At 42.8% G+C, this 16,241-nt stretch overlaps 1 protein-coding gene across 8 annotated transcripts in view; it reads right to left on the minus strand.

Moving 5' to 3' along the window:
- Positions 1–2,854: 2,854 nt before the first annotated feature.
- TSPAN9 (tetraspanin 9) overlaps positions 2,855–16,241 on the minus strand; it is a 169,969-nt gene continuing 156,582 nt past the window's right edge. For all 8 annotated transcript variants that reach the window (XM_038135102.1, XM_038135065.1, XM_038135056.1 and 5 more), the window contains 6 exons: positions 13,010–13,201; positions 11,340–11,414; positions 8,819–8,920; positions 8,089–8,220; positions 7,885–7,968; positions 2,855–6,929 (listed from right to left, as the gene is read on the minus strand). In XM_038135102.1, coding sequence (XP_037991030.1) covers positions 6,858–6,929; positions 7,885–7,968; positions 8,089–8,220; positions 8,819–8,920; positions 11,340–11,414; positions 13,010–13,072 — 528 coding nt within the window. In that variant the 5' untranslated portion in view covers positions 13,073–13,201 and the 3' untranslated portion in view covers positions 2,855–6,857. The remainder of the gene's footprint in view (positions 6,930–7,884; positions 7,969–8,088; positions 8,221–8,818; positions 8,921–11,339; positions 11,415–13,009; positions 13,202–16,241) is intronic.

Here is a 16,241-nt window from a genome sequence, read left to right on the forward strand (position 1 = left end):
GAACTCAAGTGATGTTTAAGAGTGTACTGGGGTCTGGCTGGGATAGAGTTAATTTTCTTCATAGCAGACTCTATAGTGCTACATTTGGGATTTGTGACTAAAGCAAGCCCTGGTAACACACCTGTGTTCTGGCTACTGCTGAGCACTGCTTGCACAGCATCAAAGCTTTCTCTTGCTCAACGCACCCCCCTATCAGGGGTATTTGAGAATTTGGAGGGAACACAAGCAGGACAGCTGACCTAAACTGACCCATATGATACTGTATGCCCTACAATGTCATACACCATAACAGAAACTGTGGAGAGAGAGATTTTGGGAAGGCAGTTGTTGCTCAGAGACTGATTGGACATCAGTCTGCTTTTGCATCACTGGTTTTTTTCCTCTTCCCCTTTCCTTCAGTTAATAAACTGTATTTATCTCAGCCTGTGAGTTTTCTCACTTTTGCTCTCCCTATGCTGCTGTGGTTTTCAGGGGGGAGTGAGTGAGATACCATGTGTTGCTTAGCTGTGGGTGAGGGTTAACCTGCCACAAGCTGAGAAAAGAAAATCTCCAGAGTCTCTCTGGTGTACACACAGTTGGGCTTCCACACAGCTACAGCACATTCCCATACTCAAATGTGCACACACACATGCATCCGAGCTGTAATCCATGCACTCACCGCCCCACTCCTCAGGGTGCTTTGAACTGCCAAGGGATGCTCCACAAACAGCTGCATCTGCACCATGCCTGAGCCAGCACTGGGACACTGCTTGGAGATGCCTCCTACAGGGTACAGAGGCACCCATCTACTGACCTTGTTTATACCCCCCATGGCAACCTGATTGCAGGGAGGTCAGACGTGGGGCTGTTGCAGAGAGCACGAAGGCTCTCTGCTGTCCACATCTGGACTTTGGCCTGCTCCTCTGGCCTGCTCCTCCATGTGTGCACCAGAGCTACCGTCAAGGGAGACCTTAGGCACACCAAGAGTGGCTATAGGGCACCAGAGCCCAGGTGCTGTTCTCCTTGGTCCTGCCAGTGGAAAGGCAAAGCTTGGGCAGAAGAGCCCCCAACCCATGGGTTAAGACCTGACTGCACAGCCAGTTTTGCAGACAGAGCTTTGGCTTTTATGGCAATGGACAATGCTTTGAGGAACAAGGACAAGAGCATGTTTTCCAACGGGCTCTCCAGGCTAACTGGGAAAGCTTGTCCTAAGGACACTCTGCATGCAGATTCTAGTGTCTCTCCTCCTTTTGTGGCCTTTCAGTAGTACTGTGGGCCTTCCTGGGACTCCAACATTTGCTTCTTTCTTGGTCTCTGTGAAGCTACTCTCTCTGCTCTCTCACGGTTCTTTCAGTCTTTCTGCAGTATTTTCTCACCTCTCCAAGGCTACTGTATGAGCTCTGGGACTCTTTCTTGCCTACCTTTTTCCACCTTTCTGAGGCTAATCTTTGTTATCCTTTGCATTTGCAGACTTTATGCTACTTTTTTCTCTGAAGTTCTTTCCTGCTTTCTTCTAATCTCTCCGTGTCTGCAAGGCTACTTTGTTCTTTGGGACTCTCCCAACCTCTCCACTTCTTCCCTAGCCTCTCCAAAGCGGCTTTGGCTGTCTTTCAGTTTCTTCCTTACTCTCACTAAGGGAAATTTGGAGCACTTTCAGTCTTTCTGTTTGTTTCATATCCCACTCACCCTTCAGCCCCACTTTCTGAAGTTTGACTGGATTTCATGGGGCTGTTTTAGTCTCCCTTCAAGGTTCATGGCATCTCAGTGGCTCCTCTTCTTTCTCCTGGAACTTCTTCAGCCTTCATGTTTGTTTCTTCCCTTCTCCAAGGCAATTTTCTGTTGCTCCTTTAGCCTCTCTCTTCTCCTAGCAGCTACAGGCACACACCTCTAGAGCACTTCCAGAATCTCTGATACTTTCTTGTTATTGTTAAAGTCTCTCGTGTTTTCATCATGGTTCTTTCAAGCTTTCTACTAGTTTCTTTGCCTCTTTCAGGCTATTTTGTGTTCTCTGAGTCTTACAGATTTTTGGCTGATTTCCCCTTCTTTGATGCTACTCTTTAGGGCACTATCAATCTTTCTTCCCCCCCCCCCCCCCCCCCCCCCCCCCCACACTTTTAAAAAAAAATCTTATCTTGAGGCCACCTTTGGTACTAGTGAATAGTCTGGAGCTCCTTTAATAGCTGTGATACTTTCTTGTTATCACTGAGCCTCTTCTGTATTCTCTGAGGTGGCTCTTTGCCTTATCTCTTTCTTTCTTGGCCTCTGACACTGCTGCATTTTGTTTTCTTGAGCATTTTCAGACTTTCTTCCCTTCCCTGAGGCTAGCATATGCACTCAGAATCTCTTTTGGACTCTCTGTTGCTTTGTTCACTTCTGCTTGGCTCCTGTTTCTTTTGGGGATCTTTCAGCCCATCTTCTACTCTCCTGGCATTTCGAGGGCTGTTCTGTAATCATTCTCTATCTGAGTGTTAATCAATGTTCACATTTTGTCTAAGACTTCTCAGAGTCCTCTGAATGTCTTTCAAGCTCTCTACTATTTTGTCCTCACTTCAGCTATTCTGTCTTCTCTGTGACCCTTGCAATCTCTTTCCTGTATCAGGCTCCCAAAACCATTTTTCCATTATTTGGGGATTTTTCACACCTTTTTCTGTTTTAATATTGTTTTGAAGGATGAGAGAGGACTGGGGAAGGTGGGGTGGAGGCAGGGGAGAGGAATCTTTTCACAAATGAAACACCTTCAAGAGCTCTGGATTTCAACTGCAGTGGAGCTGGAATAGATCTCCATGAGTCACCTTTTGGAATTGATTTATTTATATATTTATTGTCCCTTTTCAGTTTTGGTGGTGGAGTTGGAAGACAAATGAGCTGAAAGAAGCACCTTTTTAAAAATCCTTTATTTTTATATCATCCTAGTAAAAATCTTTTATATAAAGGCGAAAGTAGGTATTGCATAGAAGAAACACTGGTGCAAACATCACCCGGTGGGAATGGCATGTTGTTTCTTAGTGTCTACTCTCTACTGCACAAAAGATGACTACCCCAGAGGCAAACATCTCCAGGTTTCCCCATGCCAGCTACAGGATGAAGCTGCTCAACTTATGGAAAGAAGTTACATCAGAATTATGTGTGGCCTATTCCATGCTGCTCCCAAGAACCATCTGCTGGAAAAACATCCTCTTCCTCCTTGCCTTTTCTATGCCTGACCAATATGTCACCCAGGAAAGACCACGAGGATCAGTCTGGCTGCCTTCTGTGCGTGTACCCTCCCTGTGTGTGAGTTTGTATTTCATGCATAGAAATGGAGCGGGTGGACTCAGGATAGGAGAGTTTGCCTAACTTAGCCATAGTCCAGGAACACAAAGCATGACATATCCAAGGCATCTTCCATCTCAGAGACATTTATGTCATTGTCTTTTAGCATTTCACATGCTACTTAGCTATGGGCACTTTTTTTTGAGTGCCTGCCACCTGGGTTTCCTGTAACGAACATCCTTGGTATGACCAGGAGTGAGCAGAACTCACTGCTAATTCACGCTTCATCAGCTTTCAAAGAGAGCTTCTTTGGGCGGGTCTCCTGTTTCGTCTCTGCTTAAGTTCCATGGCAGCTCCGGATCATGAAGGACAGTAAGACAGTAGGTATGCTACAGTCTGAAGGAACACTCAGAGAAACAGCACTTTCACAGACTTAACTGTGCTTTCATGAATTAGAGATACAGGGACGTATGCATTTATACAAATCAATATTTGTGTATATTAAAGATACTTTTACTCAGTATCAGTTTTTATTTAAAAACATGCTAAAAACTTATAGTTAAATAATCAGAGTGACATTTGGAGAAAACACACAGGCAGCCACCCACCAGCATAAGCAAAAAAAAGTGCATACATACATGAGTCAAAGCTCCCTTTGACCAGTTTACAGGACAATTAGTGCCTTCTCTGACAAACTGACTGCTGCAACCTCACACTTTCCAGAGCTGTTTTTTGCTGCCTGAAAAGTGGTATTACCTTTCTGCTTCTTTGAGGATGTCTGTCATCACCTCCCACATCAGAGAGTCAGCTAGAGACACAAATCAGTCCTGCTTTTGACTCCTCTCCTGTAGGTGGCTTCATAGAGATGAATACATGAAGCTCATGTAACTATCTCACTTAATACTGTGCTTAAAATGCCTAAAGTAGTCATTAAAAAAAGATTTCAGGATCTATGCTGCTAGATCGTGAAATGGAATGAAGCATTCTAGAAAAATAAGTTTGGATGGAAGGCAAAGTAGCTGAGTTTGCAACTACACATTTCATCTCTGAGTTACTCATAAACATCTTTTATTTCCTTATTACTTTCACTAATATATTTTACCATTTTTGTACAAAAACTGACTGCAGATTAAAATGTAAGATGCGGCAGGTACCACTGTGCGACCCAAAAGGAGAGAGATGATGCTCCTACTCAGCCCTACACCTGGCTCCTTTTGAGCACCAGAAAATCTAGAGAAAGCTAAGCACCTCTGCCCAAAGGGAGAATGCAGTGGAGCCATCAGACGAAAACCATCCTGTCTTTTCTTGCAAAAATGGGAACATATCTTAGCAACTTTGGATACAGTCTTACATATAGCAGCAGATATACTGGGCATCAAAGCTCCTTCTTCAATGTGGAACAGCCATCTTCAGTGAGGCTCAGATGCTCCTGGTCCCAATTTTTGTTAGAAATGGAAGTAAAACTGGATTCAGTTTCTGTGCTTTCCCTCTGCTTCTTCCCTGACTCCTTCAAGGGCTATTCAAGTGAAATAGCTGAACCCATATGGCCTCGTCTGCTTCAGTGGGAAACCAGAGCCCTGTGAAATTTGGGCATTGTGCTCATATGGGCAAGGGCTGTGCTTTAAGAATAGTAACCTTCTTCTTCACTGCAACTCCAAAATTCATCTCTATCTCCCACACATTCACACTCCTTCCTGTCACACTGATTTCATAGGAACTCAAAAAAGTGACACGTAGGCCACACAAAACACTATTGCTGCCAGATGTACAGATGCATGCAGGACTTATTAGGAAGATAAATAGGGGACTAAAACCTCCCAGATATAAAGTGGCTCAACAGCTATTTCAGCCCACAAGGAAAAAGGTAGGCTGAATGATACAATGAAAATTACATATTTTTAGAGCTTTAAGTATGAATATTCAGATTGGACATTAATAGAAACTTGCTTATCAGAAGAGTAGTTTGAGATGGTATGGCTCTGAAAGGCACAAAATCTTCATCCTCAACAGTTTCTGAAACTCAGCCCGATAATGTCATACTGAATCCCATCTCACCTATGTGTCAATACCTCTTTGGGCGTGACATTGGATGAGGTAACCTTTGAAGGTTGCTTCTGACAGCTGTCCATGCAAAAAGCAGTGTTTCTTTCAGGGCTGAGTCAAGCCCTGACTGAAGTTTAATCACAGCATCCTCCATTGTCCGAGCCTTTCCTTCTTCCTTCACAAAACAGCAAAAACCTGTAAAAATGGGTAAGTGGGGGCCCCTTGCAATGAAGAAGCATTCAAAGTGGAGAAATACACGTTCAAGTTTTCTAACAGGAATGTTGGTAAAAATGTGCATTGAGTAAACTACCCCAGTGGATGAACTTGGCAATCTGTCAGCAAAAAACAATTCTCTACTGAAGGTGTGCCAATACAGACCATCTCCCAGTGCTGTTCTGGAAATTGCCCCTTTCCTGCATCATGTGGTCACTCATAATCAAACTGTCTTTTCTAGCTCAGGGAGGTAGCTGTCTTTAGCCTGAGGAAATCCCTACAACAAAGGCCATGGCATGATAATGGTGCCATCAAATTGCCATCCCCTTTCTTCACATCCAGCAGCTTGCCATGCCTTGGGCAAACTTTTTGAAGCAGACAACACAGTCAGTGAAGTCTGCTGCCAGACTTCATATCAGACTGCAATCTCTCTCCTTTGTGCTGGCAGTAACTTGCTTAGTCAGTGCTTTTAGCTTTCAAAGTAGCATGACATAAAGCAGCCAGGCACTGCTTTGGGTGAGTAAAGGCATTGGAACTTTGTCTCGCCAAAGTAGGAAGCGCATCATCTGGTCCAATGGGAAGGACTTTGCATTCCATCTGAGGAAAGAGTCTCTGATTTTAAAAGAAACACCTTGTTACAGTAAGGGCATCAAGGCCCTAATAAAGGGAGGTGCTGCCTCCCCATGGACTTGAGAAAAGTTATGTCTTTGCCTGCACCTACTGTCAACTTTGCAAAACAGGTCCTCTGGAGATCGCACAGCAGTTCCGAAATTAATGTACAATAGATGTGTAAAACCAAAAACAGTAAGAAGTTATAAGTCAGGCAACTAAATTCTAAGCTATATTCATCATAATAATAATCATCATCATTATCATAATAAAAAAGTATACACCGTAAGGTACAAGAAGCTGCAAAGCAAAGCAGCTCCAATTCCTAGGACTCTCAGTTAGAGTGGCTTTTGTGAGTCTTCCAGTAAATCAGACATAAGGGTTGCAAACCTAGTGGAAGACTTTGAAGAATTCTCCCTTGAAGTCAAACACACATAATTTTTGCACATATAGCATGGATTAGTAGAGCAAAACATTTTCTTAAGTTAAGAAACATTCTTAGAGCAGATCTATGATTTCGTGTAGAAAATCCATTTGTTTGGGGAGTTTCCCCCCTCTTTGGCAAATAAATGGCAAATGTGAAACAGAAGAAAAAAAAGAGTCAAATAAGTTGTGATAATAACTGGGCAAGTAACAACGAAGTGGATCTGTCAATGGGACGGATTTCCTCAGCAGCGCTAGGCGTGATGCTCCTTGCAGTCATTCTTTGTGTTCATTTTATGATGAGACAGAAGGGTTGATGTGATAATGTTTCCGAGGCTTTAGGCATCATATTTTTTGCCAGTCCTGTGAATTTGCTGGAATAGTGTCATGGAGAAGGCCATGCCAAGAATCTGAAGGAAAACAAACAATAAGGGCTTTAGTACAGGAAGGTTGCCAAAACTGCACTGCTGACCTGTGTTCATGGCCCAGCTGTAGTTTGAACAGTCATTCTACACTAGCCATATGTCTCAAGCTTCAACACCAAGCAGTAAGTCTTACTGTATGCTCAGGCACATAGTGATGTCCATGGTTGTATCTGTCAGAGCACAGATGGAAGCAAAAAAGCTCTCAGGGTTCTTTGTTATACGTGCAACAATTTTTTGGAATCAGTACATACAAGTCACTCTTCCCTTTGACCCAACAACTTGTGTTTGTTTAGTCAGGTAACAGTGACTGAAAGATCAGATTCAGATATTCTCCCCCAAAAGTACGGCAGTGATAGAATCATAGAATATCCTGAAGGGACCCACAAGGATCATTGAGTCCATCTCCTGGCCCTGCACAGGATAACAAAAATCATACTGTGTGCCTGAGAGCATTGTCCAAATGCTAGAACTCTGGCAAGCTTAGTGCCGTGACCACTTCCCTGGAGCCACAACCCCAAAACCTTAGCAGATTATTATGATACTTCTGCACTTGTTTTTTTAAAACACATTGACCTCCTCAGTTCAGTGGCCATGATTTGACTAATTTTGGTAATTTCTAGAACTTGCTTTCAAAATGAAAAATCAACCAGTTCCTGAAAGGACAGTGTAACAGATGGTTTAATATGGGAACTCCAAAGAGGTACCCTGAAGTCAAAACACAGGCAAGCAAAACCCCAGTGTAGCACGTCCTCTTTGCAGGACCAATTACTGACCTGCTTCCTTTCTCAGCATGTGGCCTTAAATGAACTCATAAAACAAATCTGACATTTTTGAAATAATATTCCAAGTCAAAGCAGTTGAGCATCACTTTTCACACAGCAGAGTCAAGAATGCTGACAGCAAATCAAAGCCCTGTTGAAAAACATCAGACCAATATTACCTGCATTATGAGGACACACATCCCAATCGAGCCAAGGACATGCTTATTGTCATCAAACCAGCTCATGACTTTCTCGTAACATCCCTGGAATGATGAAAGATGAAAATTGAAACCCCAAGGTCACATTTTCTGTCATGTGCATTCCCTCTATTTTGTTCCTTCCCACCCCTAGCAAAGACTCAACCTGGGCAAAGTGAGCCTTACCGTTTTCCACAGTGATTCAGTAGAGTTCCGTCCACAGTCTTGGGAGTTTTCCATACAACATCGGTCTGGAACAATGTTTTCTCCCAGCACTGGGTACCAATCTGTATAGTCATTCACACCACAGCATTTCATCTGTGAAGAAGTAAATATTATATTAATTAATAAATTAACTAGCACAATTTGTAAAGCTTGCACAACCACAAACTTTTATTTCCACAAAACCACTCTGTATTTTCAAATAGGTCACCACAACACTTTTGTAGTTTTAAGGTATTCTGTGGTTGCTTATCACCTAAAGCAAATACTGAAAAACACAAAGAAAAAAACAAAACCAAAGAAATGGCTCCAGACCCAAATCTTCTTGTCACAAATACATGAGCCCAAACACTAAAACAAGGTAATAAGCCCACAACTGTTAAAAGCAAAATCCTGCCAAAGCTGCAGTGCCACCTATGCAGATTTTGCTGCCTCTCTGCTCTTACAGATCATCTCTGTGCCTGTGATAGCCACACAGAATCCCAGACAGGTGAGCATCTTTCACCTTACAGAGTACGCTTTGATCCTGGGTTTCACAGTACCCCTGGGTTTCACAGTATTCCCTGGATGTTCAAGAGAACAAAATCAGAAATCAAAACCTGCATTAGCCATCTTTTAGACTCGGCATGAATGCCACTGCAGCAGCCTTGATGACCAAATTGTTACTTTTTTACTATTGAGAAAATATGTTTACCTCTGCTTGAATGATATTCCATGCATTTTTCAGTCCAATATTATTTTCTGAATTGTAAAGCTTCATTCCTTCCTTCAAATCCTGCTTTGCACTCTCACTGACCTGCACCATGTAGAAGATAGAGGAAGTCAATGCACTGCTGTTCAGAGGAAAGGACCAAATGGTACAGACACATATACAGAATGTTCATCTTTTACCTTCTCTCACCACAAACTTAACAGGGGTAAAAAGCTTCAGGACTCTCACAAATCATGGGACCTTTAAGTAGCTGCCGAGGCCTAGTCTCTCCCTCAGACTGCGAAACAGTGGGTTAATTCTCTTGAGGCAGGAGACGTCTGCTAAAAGTCCATCATACAGTCATCATCTGATTCAAACTAACTGAATATGAACAGCATTTATCTGCTGAGCTTGCTGTAACCTTGCCAGAGGCAGCTGTTGGCAATGCCCCACAGCAGCCTCTCCTCCCTTAACCTATGGCCTGTTTTAATTTGCTAATGTCACAAAACCAGAGTCCCGGCTTCCCAACCTTAGCAGAGTTATCCTTGCATGGGTTCAGGCAGGCTACAGTAAATAGTGAGTAAAGAAAAAAAAAAAGATATGATTGTTTTTCTCCTTGTGGGAGCAAGCTTGTAGGATTTATGACTTTCAAATGTGCTCTTCCTTCTTTAGAAGACAAAGTTGCAATGCTTAATGGGATATCTGAGATGTCCCATTTCTTGTGTTAATTTCAGTCTGGGCCCAGAGTCCTGGATGCAGGTAGGAATGTACCTTGCCTCTGGCAGTAGTGAGCTGGTAGAAGAGAAAGGATTATGGTCCTGGCATAAAGGTCAACGATTCTTAAGATCTGTTTCATCCCTCTTTTACAACCCAATCAAAATCAAGCAGTTCACCTCAGCTCCCTGAAAGTAGCAGGCATCATAATGACAACCTGAGATGAGATAAAGGTCTGGGAGGAGCTGTTTTAGAATGTCTGGACCTATTCGCACTGTAAGGTTCTGCCCTGTGTTTAGCAGAGGGCTCCAGTTCCCCAGTCACTTTTGCAGTGTTATGTATCTGATGGGCCAGCCAGTTGTGCCTACTTCACTTAGTTGCTAAGAGATAGCAGATTCCTACAGCGGGGGGCTTTATGAGAAACTATCTCCTGATCCATTCTGCACTCATACCAAACTCTCTGGGACTGCCCAGTCAAGTGAGACAACTGGTGGCATTTGGAATAACCTGTGACTATCTCATGTCTCTCTCCTCCAGTCCTGTTTCAAGGGCTGGCCCTAAGAAGCTGTAAGGTTTTAAACAGGACCTTCCACAACCCAGGACTACAAGATGATCAGCTTCTTGCAGACATCAAACATGTTGAAGGCTATCTAAGATTTCAGGACAAGAAGAAAAAGGAGGCTCTGGACCATGGTTTTATTTCAGGGATTTGTCTCCTGCTTGTTCTCCTCATCACTTCCTCCTCCTCCTTTAGAAGCAGCTCACAATACATAGCCAAAATCTCAAGGTTAAATCTTCACCAAAGTGAAGATCCAGGAGAACTCACATACTTTCATCAAAAAAAAAACTAAACCTGCTCTACATGCTGTAAGACTCTGCCCAAAATTGCTTTCTCATCTGCCTCACGATCGTCGAGAAAAAAGGACTGAGACCACCGAAAGAAAAAGGATCCTACATCCTGGTTTGGTGGGGGTTCGCCAAGTTCCCGGGACTGGAACTTGAGTTATTGTACCTCACGCTACACTGCTCCCAGTGAAAAGGACGAGGAGCATCTTGACCTTCCTTCGCCTGCACCGCTCTGTAACAATGGCCTGGAGTTTTCCACCCCCAAGCCTGGCTGGACTCTCTTCTGGAATTACCCTTTGGTGGTCTCCACAGAAGACTCTACAACCACCGTGGCAGATGGACTGAGATGGGAGAAACCACTCCCTCTAAGACTGAGACATGAAATCCCTATGTGGACAAGACTCTTTTTCCTCCTCAAGGACTGAAACCTGTAATCTGGGGGGAGGAGGGCAGTGTGTGTGTGGGGAGAACAGCTAACTGAACTGATCATGTTTGCCTGCAGGCAGTGAACTAGGAAAACAATAGCTCTCCCCACTGTTGAGATTACAAGACTATTGTGCTCTTTCTCCCCCTCCTTCCCAACTTTTAACATAAAAGGCCCCTCAAGTCAGCTAGCCTTTTGAAGCTTCCCCAACGTAAAGGCGACTCCTCGACTGGACATCGACTGGACTTCGAAGAATTGCATCGCCTCTATGTTGGTAGATATACCTACTCTGTCTTTCCTTCCTTTCCTATAGGGTTCTTCCTTCTCTCTCTTTCTCTCTCTCTCTCTCTCCAATTCCCTCCAATGCATTTTGCTGTGATTGTTCAATAAAGTACACTGATTTTGTTGCTGCAAACCCCCTTGCCGTGTTGGTGTTTTGTACCCTGAGATCAGATAACGAACCATCACAATCTCGTCCATAAGGGCGGATCGTGACACATGCTAGTGGAGATACTTAATCAGTACGGCATATTTGCTTACCTTGTCCATATAAACAAAGAATAAAATGACTAATATCAGCTCTGCCAGGAGAATTATCAGCAAAACGATGAAAAACTAGAACAAAGAAAAAAGAGACAGTGTATACACACTTGCCAAGTAGAGAGTAAACCTGGAGATCCTAGAAACTATGAAGATGATAGGCTTACTACCAGTTTGCCGGTTTCAGTCATGCTTTTGTCTTGCTTTTTTTGACTGCTGTGACAGCACACAGTCTTGGGAGTCTCTTTCCTTCACACAGACTACAGGACAGATGCTAAATCCCTTAGTGCAAAGATGAATGTGACATGCCTCAGAAATGATTCCCTAGCAGATGGGCTTGAACCACATGTGACTGTGGAATAGTCATCATATTACTCAGCAGTTCTATTCCTAGCTCTGTATCTGAAATTTCTCTCTCTGCAGAGGCATCCCAAGTGTGAGTTCTAGTTGTTTCTCACTACTTTTCAGGCCCAGTAGGCATTTATTTTCATGCCTTTATGCCCTAGCAGACTCCAGAGAGGCATGGCACCTGACCCCAGACACTGGGGAAGAAGCAGTAGGGAGCACAGCTAGCTCTTCAATTGGAAACTCATGACAGTCATGATAGTATAGAATAAACTTCTGCAGAACCTCTTAAGGATATAAAATCTTTTTTTGAAAGTTAAGCTGGTGTTCCAGTTAGCGTGGATGAATCACATGGACTTCAATACTAATCTCTGTTTGCTTTCCTAGCTGTACAACACATAAAACCAAGCAATCAGATAGCAAAAAATAGGTGCACATTTTGCCTCCAGTTTAATTCACTGAGGTGGTTTAAGAAATTCTGCCCAGCTATTCCCCAGCATCATATAAGTGAGAGTTTTGCAGGAGGAAAATATGCTCCTTAATGTCACAGCATCTGGACTTCCAAATAGTGACTGAATTGGAACCCATCTGCCTTGAAAGCCCTCCTCCCACCTTCTGCCACAATACCTCTCTCCTTGTAGGGTTCTCCTCTCCCCAGCACTTTTTTTGGAGGGGGATATTTATATTGGGAGGGGGGTGGGGCAGCGTTATATATTCCCCCATATAACCTCCCATCATTAGTCATGGAAGCTAAGGATAAAACCTCCTGGGTTGATGCAAGAAGATCCACACTGTGTTTTATGAGACGTGTTCCCAACCTCTGTGCTTCAGTGCTGGTCAGAGAATTTCAAGGGTCAGACTATTTATTTTTTACTGATAAGGCCTGGCAGAAACCTTGACTTCTTAACTTTGGCTCAGATGGTTTCCACCATCCTCTGACAAAGGCCTTAGATAAGGGCAATGTAGAAAACAGCCATGAGAGGCTTTGAACAAAAAATTTTTTCAGTCAGTCCTTCCAACAGACATTTCCAGAAAGGCTATGCAGTTTGATCCTACAGTTCATGCTTAACCATTCAGAAGTAACTGATAGCAATTTGCTTTGCTACCTAACACATTGGGGCACACAGTAACAAGGACACATTTGCTAATACACCATTGATATCATTGTAATCAAAGCTGTGGGATGTTGTACTGCAAGCCTACCGAAGACTGAAAGCCAAGGGCAATGTCACACTGAGCCAAAAGATTTTGCACAGGTCATTCAAATAAAATGATAACAAGGCAACCACCACTGATTTTAGTGAAAAGGGGTATTGATGTCTTACACTCAACAGCAGGCACTTGTTTTCCTTGATAGCACCTAGGCAGCCCAGGAAGCCGGTCACCATGATCACTGTGCCAATGGCAATGACTAGGTTGGCAGCTGAAAGCGATGGGAAGCTGGGAGAAAATGTGGCGAAGTTCCCTTGTGACACTGACAGCCAGATGCCCACACCCAGCAGACCACAGCCACATAACTGCAAAGAGACAAACAAAAGAAAGGTTTCACCATTAACGTAAATGTCCCTGTCTCTGAGACTTCTCCTGAAACTCTGAAAAGAAAAAATTTCACAAGCAATTTCTCAGGTAAGTGTTCTGCAGAAATGCTCTCAGTGGCTTGATGCTGAAACAAAATGAAATTACATGTTTGTACTTGGACTTGGTCATGTCACCTGTACTTATAATTCTATTTCAAAGCCACTGGGTGGCAGAATTCTCTTCTGAGAGACTTAGCACATGAAACCAGAGCTACACATTGATGTCCCAACAGCAACCCAATGCAATGTTTCTCTATGAAAATAAAAAATATTATTTGAAAGAATGCTCCATTGCACTTATTTGTGCAGTCATCTGCAATGTCTCAGAGTATTCAGCCCTGTATTGCGTCATCCTAGGGGAGGCAAGGAAGTCCTGAAGACATTTACAATCAAAAGCATCATTTCAGGAAATATTTGTCATAAAATGCCCAATCACAGTACCCAGGTTGGGTTTTAGTATGACTTCTCATAGCTTTAGTGTTGATAGCCAGTGATCACAAAATGTCACCAAAATCAGATTTATAGATACATTATCTACAGGAAGCTCAAGCCTTATCAAGATGCTCACAGGCATTCCCAAGGGAAGCAGAGTAACAAATGCACTGGGTAACACAGAGGAAACATTCAGGATTCTTATAAGGAGACCGGGAAGCACCTCTTCTTCCAAAACTCAACACACAATAATTCTCCACAGAGTGGCTGGGGAGCTTTGCATCACCAGGTATGGATAAATGTCACAACTTCTGTGTCCTATAACAGAGCTGGATACAGCTGCAACAAGTCAAACACCAGCTATCCCTATGAAAAGACTGGTACAAAACATACACACGTGCATGTGGCAGGGGCGGATTTTCGTCTCTTCCCTCAAATTCGTCCTCTCCACTTAATAAGCTTGAACTGATTTCTCATTGCCTCTCATGGTATGTCAGCAAGGGCAGTGTGAACTTGGAGTAGTAAAGAGCTGTGGGGAGATGCAAACCAGAAGCCTCCTGATCATATTCTGCTGCAGGACCCAGTGGACATGGCCACAGGTTCAAACTGTCTGCAGCTCATGGAATCAGCCACCCTATTGCTCCTGCTTTAAATTTCATCTACTCTGTCCTTGAATTGCTGCAGTTTTGGTGCCTCAAGCTCACTCAGGAATCCACCTTGTCGTTCAGCTGTTTCCACCGTTAGATGAGAACTACAGGCAGGGGCTGAGAGCTTAATGGTTCAGGAGGTCAGGAACAGCTCTCACCACACAACATTCATTTAAAGTATTAAATGGCATTTCTAAGCTGCCAGGGGTGCCATTGTCATTAGCTGGTGGCACTTTAATCAATGACTTCATGACACTCCATGGATGAGTCTGTAAATGTTTCCAAAGAAGTTTCTACCAAAGACCAAAATTGTTCAGTGTAACTTTCCATCAGATCCTGAATTCACAATTAAAAGGTCATTCACAAATGTGCTCCTTGGACTTTCATACTAAGTTCAGAAACCACAGCCTTAGCTCAAGTGTTTCGAAAGAGTGCTATGAATTCTAGAACCGTTAGGCCAAAAGCAATGGATGACTGCAGATAAATAAGCTGTAGGTAAGAGCAAGATCAGGGAAAAAGGCTTACAGAGGAAGGACAAGTAGAGGGCAAAAAGGAGTACATATGATTAATACAAAGCTCAGCCCATAAAGAATGACACCTCAGAATCCAACATCAATTATGAGATCATAGCAAAAGAGACAGAACAAAGGAGCCCTAGCCAGCATATCTTAACCATTTGAAAAAATCCTGCAGCACAATCCTTGAAAGAGATTTGGTCTAGAAGAGAAAGGTGGGTAGGAGATTACTCCAGAAGGTTCTTGTTTATGTTTACTTTGAAAAAGTTAGAAGCACCTGATTGCTTAAATGAGGGAAGGTAGAGTAACACTGAAAGTTCAGATTACACAAAACATCAGGTGATGGAGGGCTGTTAAAGGCTGATCTATGCAATTGGGGTTCTCCAGTGCCTGAAGAGTAAAAAGTCAGAGATTTGATAAAGGACATGACAACCTAAAAACTTCCACAAGGTGGCATCCCATACCAAATAGCACTAAAAGTTTAAGACAAATTTCATATTTCTTCTCTCCACATCTCCTCAATTTTTGTGCTTTCTTCTCTGTTTTCTTCTCTGCCATTCTACTGCATAGCAGTACTGCTGAAGCTAAAATTTATGCTTTAAATTTCAGGTCCCATGACAAATGCCTTTTTCACTCGTGCTTCTTTAAAAAATTCCAAATAATTCCACTGACATGGGACTTAATTGCATACCACCATACCAACCAAAGCTGGCTAGGATTCTAGCAATAAAATACCTTTAAGTGACACTTTATTCTATACCAGTCTCATTTTTTATACAATGTGAACACTACAAAAATGCTCTGACAAGTATTTATTCTCACAGGATCCACCTCTTTCTGTTAGGAACAACTGAATCCTGGAGTGTGAAAGCAGCAAGAATATATCAAGTCATCTTATTAATTCCTTTTTCACCATATAATTAAATAATATAAGCTGCTTGGTATTTAATTGGGTGAGAGTGATGGCACTGACATTCCTTCCCCAGAGAAATGGTTCAACAGAGTAATAAATTTTACTGGATTTTTCTTCTCAAAAAATGTTGGCTCGTTTCCCTCTCATGATTAGAAATCATCATCCTCTAGGCAACCATCAAATCTCTCCTTCTACTGCTGTTTATGTCACTGCAGAACACTGTCATAAAGTCAGTCACTTTTACTTATAGGGCAATTTATCCAAGCTATGGTACACATATTTTGAGCTTAAAAGCAAAAGGAACACCAATGTTCCTCATAGGTTCTCCCACACTTTGAATTCTCTTCACTACCTCAATGTCTGTCTGTATTCATCGCTGCGTCCAAAAAACATAAAGCATTCTAGGAAACATTAAGAGTCTCAAATGCTTTGAGGGAAATTAGAACTCCAGATAAACATAGAGAGAAAGAAAC

Source organism: Motacilla alba, chromosome 1 (genome assembly GCF_015832195.1).
Source record: "Motacilla alba alba isolate MOTALB_02 chromosome 1, Motacilla_alba_V1.0_pri, whole genome shotgun sequence".
In the NCBI taxonomy this organism is placed as follows: domain Eukaryota; kingdom Metazoa; phylum Chordata; class Aves; order Passeriformes; family Motacillidae; genus Motacilla; species Motacilla alba.